General features: G+C 48.9%; 2 protein-coding genes across 2 annotated transcripts in view; both read right to left on the reverse strand.

Moving 5' to 3' along the window:
- Window positions 1–3,548, reverse strand: part of MYO7A (myosin VIIA) — a 101,426-nt gene extending 97,878 nt beyond the window's left edge. The window contains exon 1 of the mRNA XM_088051943.1: window positions 3,474–3,548. The gene's annotated coding sequence lies outside the window, so the exon portion shown is untranslated. The remainder of the gene's footprint in view (window positions 1–3,473) is intronic.
- Window positions 3,549–7,063: 3,515 nt separating this feature from the next.
- CAPN5 (calpain 5) overlaps window positions 7,064–12,435 on the reverse strand; it is a 51,695-nt gene continuing 46,323 nt past the window's right edge. Inside the window, exons 12-13 of the mRNA XM_005531004.3 lie at window positions 10,670–10,806; window positions 7,064–10,349 (exon numbers count right to left, since the gene is read on the reverse strand). Of these exons, the coding sequence (XP_005531061.1) occupies window positions 10,167–10,349; window positions 10,670–10,806 (320 nt within the window). The 3' untranslated portion in view covers window positions 7,064–10,166. The remainder of the gene's footprint in view (window positions 10,350–10,669; window positions 10,807–12,435) is intronic.

The raw sequence follows: 12,435 nt of genomic DNA on the forward strand, positions 1-12,435 counted from the left end.
CTGACAGGGCGAAGCCCCTTCCAAGCACAGCTCCCACTGTACAAGCCAGTGTCAGATGGGGAGAGAGGACAAGACCAGGATTCACAGAGGCTCCATTCTCCCAACACTCCATGTAACATCAGGCATATCCTCTTGCAAGTCCTCCTTCCGCCACACTCATAAAGGTGGAGACCAGACTAGTTGTGCAGCAACAACAGCAGTGCCAACCTCCCCCCTAGGCACCTCTCAGTCTACAGCCAACCTTACAGTGTCAGTTTTAACTCCTTTCATACATGTGAAACTGTGTTCAGGTCATCTGCACCCCGGGTAAATGCTGTGTCCTTACACCAGGTTAAATGCAGGAAAGGGGATGGCAGCAGCTGAACCAACAGCCTGGGAAAGGCATTTGCTGGGACTGCAGTCTAAGAAGAGCTCAATGATTTTTCTGTGACTGCTCTGAGGCTGACAATGGGACCAAGCACTGGTTTTTAATGCCAGCTGGCCTGAGGTAGTAGCTGCTACCTAGCTGCTCAGGCTGGGCAGGTCTGGGGGAGGAACTTGTCTAACAATGCCAAGAAATGGAGGGGTCCCCAGAGATTTATGGCTAGGGATTTCTAACTTTTCTATTTTCATTCAAATGCCTGTTTTTCAATGGATTTTCACATTTTGCACTCCCTTTGTACAGCTGGGCACAACTACACACTGCTCTCCACTAGTGTCTGACTACGAGAGCTGCATATTGGACAACTTTCTTTGCAGAAAGGGTGGTCAAGCACTGGAGCAGGCTGCCCAGGGAAGTAGTGGAGTCATCATCCCTAGAGGTATTTAAAAGATGTGTAGATGTGGCACTTGGAGACACAGTTTAGTGGTGGGCTTAGCAGTGCTGGCTTGAGGGTTGGACTTTATGATCTTAGAGGGCTTTTCCAACCATTGTGTTCCTACAGTTCAGAGCAGGGGCTCTGTGCACAGCTCCAGGCACAGCAGGGATTGGGAGGGTCTACCTGGGGTTGGACAGACAGAATAAACACGGACACTGCTGGGGCAGTGCTGTCCTGATAAGCTCTCTGGCTGTACCTAGCACTTTACTGGGGGACCAGAAAGTCACAAACACATAGGGTCATCCCATATCGGTTCTCCTTGGACAGTGCCTAGCAGAGAGGAGGGTTTCACAGCGCAAAACTGTCTTACACGCTGTCTCCACATCCTGCCAAACCCTTGGTACAGTGACACTTGTCCCACTCTGCTTTGGGAGAAAAAAGCACTGGCTCTGCTCCAAGAACACAATAAACCCCCCTGGCTTTCCTCTCACCCTCAAAAGCAGAGCTGATGTGACTATGATTGGAGCCAGCATGGTCTTGATGTGGACAACCAAAAATGTGTCCAGGACTGAGTGCCTGCAGCCACCTATCCTGTCAGCCCCTTTCTGCCAGGCTTGGAAGCTGTTCTCTGCAGCTCCAGGAAAGGCTTTGAAAAAAACTATTAGCTGACAATGCCTTCATTAATCACAGCATAATCCTTTCCATGGCAACCCAAGGATTGCGAAGTCACAAGTTAGCAAGCGTAAGACAGAAACACTGTACAGCAGCCCTCAGCTCGGGGAAACTTCATAGCTAGTGAGATGAATTGGCTGCTCTGAGGAGGGGAAATGAGTTAGAAATAATATTGCCTTGAAAAGACGGTCATCCCTGGCCAGGATTCAGATCTCATAAATGCCACTGTCTGTCAGGAGATCCTGTAGCTTCATGAAGTTACTCCAGTCTCACCCCAAAAAGCCCAAAAGGAGACTTTGGACCTACCTCTTAGTTTTACACAACATCAGCTCTTTCAAACAGGTCAGGAGAGAAGGACAGTTTGTCACCAGGCCACCACCACAAAGTTAAACACAATTTAGATACACATATTTGGGAATTGTAAGGGCTCAGAGATTGCAAAGCCACAGGTGAAAAAATTTTCACCATCAATGAACAGAAGTGCTGTCCTGGATTTTCTTTTGCTCTTTTTTGTCTCTCTTTGGCTTTCTTGGGACAGTTTAGGCACAGGGTAGGGAGGGGACTTCACAGGGTCTCACAGGGAGGAAGGTTTTGACTAAAGCTTTGGCAAAGCTCAGTCAAAGCTGCAAATCCATTCCATACCTTCACACTACCGGTCTTGGGACCTTGCAGTCCCTCACCTCATGGGAAGAGTAAGACTCATAACATCTGACAGTGGAGGATGGGTGAGGAGTCAGCTTGCAACTATCATGTGTTTTCCATCTTTATGTAAGGCATAGGTTAACCCCACAAGGTTGGCTCTTGGACATCCTTTTGCCCAACTATGGAGAGAAGCACTCATACCAACACCACAGCCGTGAGAAAATCATCTCTAGCTTCTGCCACCTCCTTCTGCAGGGGAGACTTAACAGCAAGGGGCAACCAGGCAATCTCAGACCCACCGGTGTGTTGCCTTTCAAACTCCCCTTCCATTTTGTCTACATGACATGTCCTCCACCACACACCCCAGTCTTTCCAGAGAGACCAAGATATGTCAGTTCCACTGTCCCATTTTCCTTATGATAATATAATTGTAAATATCCTAGGAAATCCTGGGATTTTATTTTGGTGCTGTGCTCAGCTGGTCCAGCACAGCCCACGTACAAAACATCATACTCCCAAACCAGGCAGCAAAATGGAAACTGCTTTGTGGGAATATCCCATATCAAGCCTCAGTCCCTTCCCAGGGATGGTCCTAATAATTTAAATAGCCTGGGAGATCCTGGGTGCTGCTTAACAGCATCGGTGTGAGCCAGGAGACACCCCCCAAAACCAGCCTGGGCACAATCCGTGCTGTGCTGCAGCCGGGGAAAACTTGTGAAGAGCAGCACCTGCCTGAGCACAGGTTGTGCTTTATCCACCTAAATATGTGTTTGGAAGTGCGTGAAAGCAGGGAGAGGGTGAAGTGGACTGGAAGGACACCTGGGGGGGTCTCGTGGCACTGCCAGTGGATCCACGTTGCAGGGACATCCCCCAAAGCCTCTCCCCACGTTTAAGCACGTCCGGAGGTATCCCTGAATGTGAAAGGGCTGGGAGAAAAGGCGTGGAGGGCTGCACACCACAGCACAGGAGGGCAATGCCCTCCACCCTTCGCTCCAGCTCACTGCTAGGTGACCCCAGCCAAATTAAGCAGCAGCTAGAAATTACCGAGCGGCTAATCCATGCTGCAGGAGCCGAGCTGGCTCGGGGCTGCTGGGCACTGCTGGCAGGTCTGAGGTCGTGTCGCCTCCCCCCTCCCATCGAGCCCAGCCTCTTGCCCAGGTTTGATCCGACTCGCTGCCCGCAGCCCCGGCGGGGCACCCCCATTCATTCATCCATCCATCTATCCATCCATCTATCCATCCCACCCATCGCACCTCACCGCGCCCCTCCTCATCCCACCGCATCCCCGCTGCACCCCACCCGCAGCATCCCCAGCCCCCGCCTGGCTCCCCCGGGTGCCGCCTGCCCCCCGCTCCGCCTTACCTTAGCGGGGCATGGCCAGGGACGGCGGCGGGGACGGGGCACCGGTGCGCGGAGCGGAGCCGCGCTGCCTCCAGCACCGAGCGAGGGCAGCGCCTGCCCTGGCTGAGCCTCTTAGCGGGGGAGGAGCCGGGCTACAGCCAGCCCCCGCTGTGGGTGTGGGTGTGGTGAGGGGGTGTCAGTGCGTCTGGGGGTGTGGGGGTACCTCCATCGCGGGAGCCGCAAGCGCCGCGCTCCCGCAGCATCCCCGCTCTCCAAAGAGACGTCCTCCTGCAGCCCTGGAGTCCGCCACGGATATCATTAAATCGTATGTGGTTAAATTAAATCACATTAAATCAATGTGGTATCATAAAATCATAGAATGGCCTGGGTTGGCAGGGACCTGAAATATCACCTAGGTTCAACCCCCCTGACGTGGGCAGGGACACCTTACACTAGACCAGGTTGCTCAAAGCCCCATCTAACCTGCCCTTTAACAATTCCAGGGATGGTCATCCACAGCTTCTTTGGGCAACCAACCTGTTCCAGTGCTTCACCATGCTCACAGCAAAAAAGTTATTCCTAATATCTAATCTTAATCTCCCTTATTTAAGTTTAAAACCATTCCCCCTTTTCCTATCACTGTCTGCTCATGTAAAATGTTTTCATGGCACCCATGCTATGAGTTTTGCTGCAGTTTCAGGTCCTCATTGAGCAGAGCCCTGATGGATGCCTAGCAAAAAGTGTGGCTGGAAAGGTCCTCCTGCCCCTTGCAAACAGGTCTCTGGGCTGTGCAAGGGACAGTACTGAGGTCCTGTGGGGTGAGCCCAGGAGCTGACAGGCATCCTTGTTTGAATGCACCAGCCTTGTGCACTTGTAAATGTGAAAACTGGGACGGGAAAACACTTGAGGACCAGGAAACTCAGAGCTGAGGTTTTGCCTTGAAGCTTAACTCTGACCTGGTGACTCCCTGCCCAAATCTGGGCTAGTGTCTTTTTTCCTTCCTGCTGAGAAAGGTGGGGTTGGATTTTAATTGTGCTACGAAGCACCACTGAAGTTCCTAACTTAGGTATAAAGCTTGTCATTTTAGCCAGTGAAAGGTGCAAAACACACCTTTATATTTGCAGTGTTATCATAAAAGTTGTTTCTAAGCTCCACTTTGGAATGACAGTGCTGGAAAACCTCCTGGGGACCCAAGTGAATGTGGTTTTTTGGTGATACTGCAGAAGTAAGGAGCACTAAAAAGGAGCCTCCTTGCTTCAAAGCTAACCAGGAACTCTGCTCAAAATGTAGAAGCCACAGCACAGTCCACAGCCCAGCGTCACTGAAGCCTTCCTCACTTTGTCAATGTAGTTGGTGTGGATTTGAGGGCAGATTCTGTCTGTGTCTGGGCTTTGCTCTGGGCTGTATCCAATGTGCTTGGAAAAGCTTGGGCAGCCTTGCCTTGTGCCGAACAGGACCCATATACATGTGTGGAAAGGCAGCAGTGGGGCTCTGCCAGGAGCACAGGGCTGGACATACTTCCTGAGTGCACCACTGGATTTGGAGGGGGGATTTGGAGAGTGCAAGGAGCTTTCAGACAGAACAGACTCCAGACTCCAATGGCCAATCCCTGGGAATGAACCTGGGCTATTGGCCGAGTGTGCGGCAGCACCTGAACACTTCTGAGGGACAAGCAATGAACTCAACTCATTGCTGAAGGCCCTTCCAGCTCTGCAGCCCTTCCTGCTGGAAATCCCTCATCCTTTTGAGTGGCAGGAGGCTTATATGGTGGGGAATGTATACAGGCTTAAGGTGGGAAGATCATGGCTACAAGGGATACAAGTGCGAGAAGAAATACTTCAGCACCAACTTTCAGTAGGACAGACATGTTCCTCCATGAAGATGCTCTTTCAGGTCAAAGGTAGACCCTGAACTGCCAATTTATCATAGAATCATAGAACCATAGAATCACAGACTGATCTGGGTTGGAAGGGACCTTAAAGATCATCTAGTTCCAGCCCCCTGCCATGGGCAGGGACACTTGCCACTAGACCAGGTTGCTCAGAGCTCCATCCAGCCTGGCCTTCAACACTGCCAGGGCTGCGACATCATTCACAGCTTCTCTGGGCAACCTGTGCCAGTGCCTCACCAGGCTCTCAGTAAAGAATTTCCTCCAGATAGTTCATCTAACCTCATCCTCATTCACTTTAAAGCCATTCCCTGCTTGTTCTATCAAAACATGCCCTTACAAAAAGCCCTTTAAAAAAGTCCCCTATGGAAACTAATATGAAACTATATGAAACTAATGTTCTGAGCAGAAATCCCTGGCAAATGACCATGCTGGAGGGATGAGGAGATGCTGCAGGACCCTTGGTGAACCTGGGCTGGATTGTGCCTGGAGCTGTGCGCTACTCTTATTACTCGCTGCTAGTTTCCAAACATGCACATCTCCCCACTGACATGCTGAGGTCCCACACCAATTCCAGCATGCCTAACTCCATGCTGGTGTGCTGCACCACTGGCAGACATGGGCAGAGCTGCAAAGCAAGCTACACTTTTAATCCCACTGCCCCAGAGGGAGGTGTGGATGTTGGTGGGATGATGGAGGGAAAGCACAACCTCCGTGCCTACATGATGGTCTGTGGCTTATCCAGGCTTGCACAGACCTTTTTTTCAGAATGTGCACAAAGCCAGCCTCAGTAAAGCTACCTGGTCTACACTAGAGCTCCTGTGCTGTGGCCAGCATCAAGTATCACAGCCCCATAAGTGCCCAGCCAGGTCTACTGCTCAGGATATCCTCCAGGAGAGGATCAGGATGTTTGGGGGACTGAGGTGTTTGTGAGGTTTCCCCCTAAGAAAGGTTCTTACAAGCTGTTTCAGTGATGGAGGCAGAGGAGTAGGATGCTCATTCTCTAGGTATTATTTGGAAACACATCTTGTCCCAGAGGATGATCCCAGAAGCTGGAGTCTGGGAAGACACCTCCACTCCACAATAAAGGGGCTTTTTCCAGGTGTGTGCTCCAGGCTCTTAAAGGTGGCCTGCAGGAGCACACAGATCCTTCATGCTGCGAAGCCTTTGAGCACAGGCAGCTGGTGGAGGGAAGCTGAGATGGAAGCAAGATCCCAGTGCCAAAGCTTTGGGTCTGTGTGCTACAGCAGCAAGACTAGAGATCCCCAAGGGCAGAGCCAGGCTCTTCAAACGCTCCCCATGTCCATTGTGCAGGTTTGTTTTCTGAGGGAAAGCCACCCAAAATCCAATTCCTACTTCTACTTTGCCCATAAACTCTTCCCCCCCACTCACTCCTTTTTTTTCAGCAATCTACAGAGATCTTTTCCAAGTCAAGTGAAGCTCACAAAAACAAGCTCCCTGCACTGTGGTGAGTCTGGGGCATAGGATACAAAGGTTTATGGTCAGAGGAGGTTACTCATTCCCACCGTGGATTTTCCTAGTGAATGTGAGTATAACCTTGTGTGAAAGACTCATGCAGATCACCTTGCCTCAGTCTCAAAGTCTACAGAGAAAAGAATTTGAATGGAATTTGGTGAGACGAGCAAATTCAAAAGGCCCTGCAGAGCCACCTTGTGCCCATCAAAAGCATTCTGGAAGAACACAGCAATTCAAAAGCAAGGAGTCTGAATAAAATATACACAATTTATTTATTTATAGGAGGTTTACAGCTGTACAATGTTGGCTTTCTGTTTGGACCACTCTCTGATCTTGTGCAGCACAACACATCACTGCCTTTGGAGATGAAGACGAGTCACAGCCTGTTTTAACAGGCAGATGTCAAAAAGAAATGGGTTCCACAGAGTGTAATGCCAGGCTGCTTGCAACCATTGAAATGATTAACAAAAGAAATGTGAAATAAATCAGACACATGTCCTACCCCACTCATGAGGGACTGGAAAATGCTTTTCAGACCTGCCCTCCTCTGAAAAAAAAAATTTAAAAAATCCCCAACCCCCCTGAATATTTCTGTTTACTTCATTCAAAGAGAAAAGACATCAACAATAGGAATGGCATTTCAATAATTCCCCTTCCTCATCTGCTCTACAAATAAGAGAAAAAGAAGAGTAAAAAAGGCAATTTTTGTTCTTCCATGGGAAATGTAGGGGAAGAAGGCTTCTGCTCAGGCTTTTCCAAAACTTTCTTTTTTACTTTAAAAAAAAGGACAAATATTACTGATATTAAGACAATTTGGTCCTGAAATAGAGTGATTTATTTTATTTTTTTTTAAGAAGCTATTAAAAAGCTGCCATTCCTCTCTTTATGGCTTGATTCTCTGTAGGGAGGAAGGAGGCAGCCCATGGGTACCAGGGCACCACAACTCCTTGATGAGCTTTGGCACTGCTCCTTGGGGGATCACGGAGCCATTTGGCACATGACAGAGCACTCCTGGACAAATGTCTCTCCTGTGCTGATGCTATCCACAGCCTGATTTCCCGAGAAAACAAGGCTAATGCAGGCAGTCTGGACACCACCATCTGCTGATGACGGTGCAAAGCTCCTGTCACATTCCTGTGATGCCAAATAGCTCATCCCCCTGCCAGGTGAGGTATCTTTGGGCATCCCTCTCACATATCACTCCGAACATAAGCCTGTAAGATCTTCTCCTAAGACCCAAATTATACCTTCTAGCCCCACAATCCTGCTTCCATTTATTTTCAGTGATAAGTCTCATAAACCAAATTAGGATAAAATTGTATCTGAATTGATCTTCCTAAATTCAAGGATTTGCTTTGGCCTTGGGATCAAAAAGTTGCTTTACCTAACTAGGAGCATTTAAGTCAATTCTGCAAGACACTGAACCAAATTTGGTCCCAGTGATGGCACCTGGAGTTGGGGGGTGCTCAGTGCAAGCCAGGAATACTTGAGATCTGGAAAGAGCATCATGAGGACCGCTGCTTTAAGTCCTGAGAAATGAGACCTAAGAACACAAGCAAATTTGGTAAAAAAGCAAACTCATAACTGCAGGACTGTGAAGATGAGGAAATAGGAAAAGCAGCCTGGAAAAATCAATGCAGTTGCACTGTCTGCTTCTGGTTGCACCAAGCACTGAGCTAGCAGGTACTCTGGGGAACACTTTACCATGTTTCAGACTTAGCAGACCTTTACCTTTAAAAAAGCCCAAACAGACTTGCAGGACCAACAAAGATATTTAGTAGGACAAGCAGAAACCCTTTGCTATAGTAAAAGAAGGCTTTCCTGTTCCCTTTTGTTGCAGGAAAAGGACTCCGCTCAGGTCAAAATTTACCAAGATTTGAAGATTTTATCATGTGTATTAATTTCCACTTGCATGCAGGTGACTGCAAAATATTTTCTTAGAAAATCTGACAGAAAAATCCCTTAACTTGCACCACTTTAAAGGCACATGAATAAAAAAACCCAAACAACAGGAGAAAAAAAACGGTTTGAAACTTGTCCCAGCCAGCTGCTGGAAGGCCAGACAACGGGTTGTTGTTTGGTTTATCTCAGATGGTTTATAAGAAGCCAGATTCTGCCACCCAGTGGAATAAGGAAGATTAACCCAGTTTTCATGGAAATTAGGGGCAGACCATAGCCCTAGACACATACGTCCCCAAGGATGCATTTGGGTTGTGCTTGTGAGACTGGCTCTAGGACTGTGCAACTCATCCTCCATGACAGGAGACTGGAAATTAAAGGTGAGAGATGGACACTGGTATGAATTAAAAATTCCCAGCATTTTCAGGCTGCACTGGGAGCAGTGCTCCTCTAGTACAAGCTAAAATCCCACTATTTTTAAAAAGAATTTGAGAAAGCGAGGCACTGAGAAATGATGCACTGTAGGCAGCAGTACAGATGGAGCCCATGGAGCGAAGCTCCTCGTTCCTTGAACTTGACATTTTGGCCTTCTGAGGAACAAATCTTCTCTTACCTAAATACTGAGCTGCTCCAGCAGACAATCCACCCCAGCTCCTGGGGTGAGCTCTTGGGATGGGGACGGCATGGAGACACAGACAGGAGGCACCACGGCAGTTCAGGAGGCACCCACAGGAGCCAGGTCCAGACTGATTCAGAAACTCAACCCCAGAGAACAATTATCCCACCACAGCTGTTGACATCTTCCTGTTTTTCAGAGTTGCATGGGGCTGAGCAAGACCTGGGTGGAGAAAGCTTGTCCACAAAATGATGGAGCCTTTGGTCTCGTTGCCCCTGTGGATTTGGGCATTTCCTTGCAGTTGCAGCATGCAGACCCATACCCAAAAAACATCCAACAGGCCCTGATCTGTTTTTCCTCTTCTCCTTTGCTGTGGTGCCTCCACAGATAAGCGATTACATGGCAATTTCAAGGGAGACAACTCCATGCACACTACTCTTAACCCAAGCAGACACACTGCAGATGCGCTGAAGCAGCTGGTGGGACCGTGGTAGCCACATGTGTGCGTGGTGGCACGTGTGTGTGCCAGCCTGTGTAAACAAACAGCCCCAGGGCATCGTGCTCTGGCTGTCAGGACACACAGCGTGCTCACAGCGGTCCCACAGCGCACGTGGCAGCCAGGGGGGCTGCAGAGGACGCCAGCAGAAGGATCATTGCGGTTCCCCAAAAAAGGCACCATTTTTTAACATTGAAAACACAAAATTGGCTCCTTGGAGTGGAATGCATGCATGGCTCATATACACTTTGCAGATGGTAGGTAGGCTCTGTATATATTTATGTATGTGTGCATGTTCATATTCACATATGTGGCACCAGAAGAGTCATCCTTGAGTACTCAGACATTAGTGAGGATGTTACTGCTGAGCAGCATCACAGCAATGGTTCCAGGGAGGTCGTTTGACCGCCTGTTCCCCTTGTCCTGGAGGTGCAGTGTGTGCACCGACTGACGGTCGCTGGGATCCCCCGTGAGCACCACTTGGCCCAAGAACTCATCACTTATCAAGTTGTGGTTCCAGATCTGTGGAAAAAAAACAGGGATGAGGGCAGCTCCTTCAGGGATGCAGCCAACCTTCATGAACTAGAGCGAAGGGGTCACTGGGGACATGCCCTGAGCTGGAGCCAGGGAGGTGGTGAGGTCTGGGGGTGTCACTCTGGTGGTGAGAGGGGTGAAGGACGTGCCTTTACCAGGTGTCACTGTGGTGGTGAGAGGTTGAGCTGCATTAACCAGTGATGCTCAGCCTGGGGAACAGATCTGCTGTGGACAGTGTGAGGAGAGGGCAGGGAGTCCAAGTGAGATAAGGTCTTCATCCCTCAGCCCACTGCTTGCCTGCCAGGTACCTGAACAATGATGGGCTGTCCTGGCTTCTTGCGGTAGAAGAGCCCTTTCACATCGAATTCTGGTGATACTGTGTTCTTCTTCACTGGAGAACGAACCTTTTGTCCTTCGCACTTGATGATCACGTAAGGGTCAGCTCCTGAGGAGAGAAAAGGGAATTTTTAGTTTGTTGTAGCTTCTTAGAGCTGTAATTCCTTAGAGTTCTTTTCCAGGGGCGTCATGCAGTATTTGGCCTCCATAGCCCACCAGAGGAGATGGATATCTGCCAAAGGGTTTGTCACACCCCAGATGACGTCCATGGAGCTCAGCTGTTTGGCTCAGGTTTAATTCTATTAGGTGACGTTGTTTCTGGGCAGCAGGTGCTCAGGGACTGCTAGGAAGCTGGGGAAGGGTCTGGATGGAGCACAAATATGTTAAGGAGCAGGCTGAATGAGCTGGGGAGGGTCAGCCTGGAGGAAAGAAGGCTTGGGGGGACCCTGTCACTCTCTACAACTCCCTGAATGGAGGATGTAATGAGGTAGGGGTTAGTCCCTTCTCCCAGGAAACAAGCAACAGGACGAGAAGAAAGGGCCTCAAATTGCACCATGGCAGGTTTAGACTGGATATTAGGAAAAACTAATTAATCTAAAGGGTTATCAAGCACTGGAACAGGCTGTCCAGGGCAGTGGCACAGTCACCATCCCTGGAGGAAATTAAAAGGTGTGTAGATGTGGCACTTGGGAACATGATTTAATGGTGGACTTTGCAGTGTTGAGTTAAGGGTTGGACTCGATGATCTTAGAAGGCTTTTCCAACTGAAACAATTCTATGATTCTAGGAAAGGGCTGCCTCTCTAGTCTCCATATTCTACAGGAACACTCCTTCATCACCCCAAACCCTTCTGACCATTGCAGTACATGTTCCATGGAGGACATCATCCTACTCAACCCTCCTTTCAGCATTTGCTCTCCTAGAGGCAGGCAGAAATAAAACCATGGAGAAGAGAAAGAGGCTCACACAAGGAAACACTAGATGGAGGATAAAATTACCAAGTTCACATACAACCAGCCCACAGCTGGAGGGGACCTGAGCTTCCAGGAAAAGAGAAGAGTCCCTCCTTAGTGAATACTTTCATCTTGCCAAACAAGTGCTTGTTTTGGGAATTTCAGTAGAGAAAGAGCTATTGCTATGGAAATTTAACTGCCAGAATGCATTTTCTTACCATGACCTTTAGTGGCTATGATGGAAACACAGACCAGTTGGATGAGTTTTATTGTCCAGTGGAAATGATGAATAAACAAGCCCCTTATGAGGGCCAGGGCTTGCCAGACCACCTCTTTGCTAGCTTTCTGTTTGCAAGGACCTGGCTCCCCTGGTGAGACACAGCTGCTGGATTGCACAGCTGTTTTTCCAAATTACCTTGTCTTTTGGGATGTCCCAATAAATCCTCAGATTCCATCAGCCAGAGCCAAATTCCTATCTGTAAATCACTATTTCCAAATTAGTATATAAAGCCTGGCCTGGGATGCATGAGAGATGCCCCTGCACTGGAAAACACCAAGCTCACTGATGGTGGTGGGAGCTGAACAGCTGGAAAACAGCTGGAAGAAAGCAATTCCCAAGGAGTTTCTGTGTTTTATGACTCCAGAATCCACATGTCTTCTTGTCTGAAGGAAAGATAAACCTCCTTCTTTCTGTGAACAGTTCAGAGACCTTTGGCTACAGATTTTCCTACATTGCTGCAGGTGCATTGACCTGTTGTGAATAACACAAGAAAAAAACACTTGTC

The sequence above is a fragment of the Pseudopodoces humilis genome, chromosome 2 (assembly GCF_049639895.1).
Source record: "Pseudopodoces humilis isolate 2021_Gansu_Grassland_sample_001 chromosome 2, ASM4963989v1, whole genome shotgun sequence".
Taxonomy (NCBI): Eukaryota; Metazoa; Chordata; class Aves; order Passeriformes; family Paridae; genus Pseudopodoces; species Pseudopodoces humilis.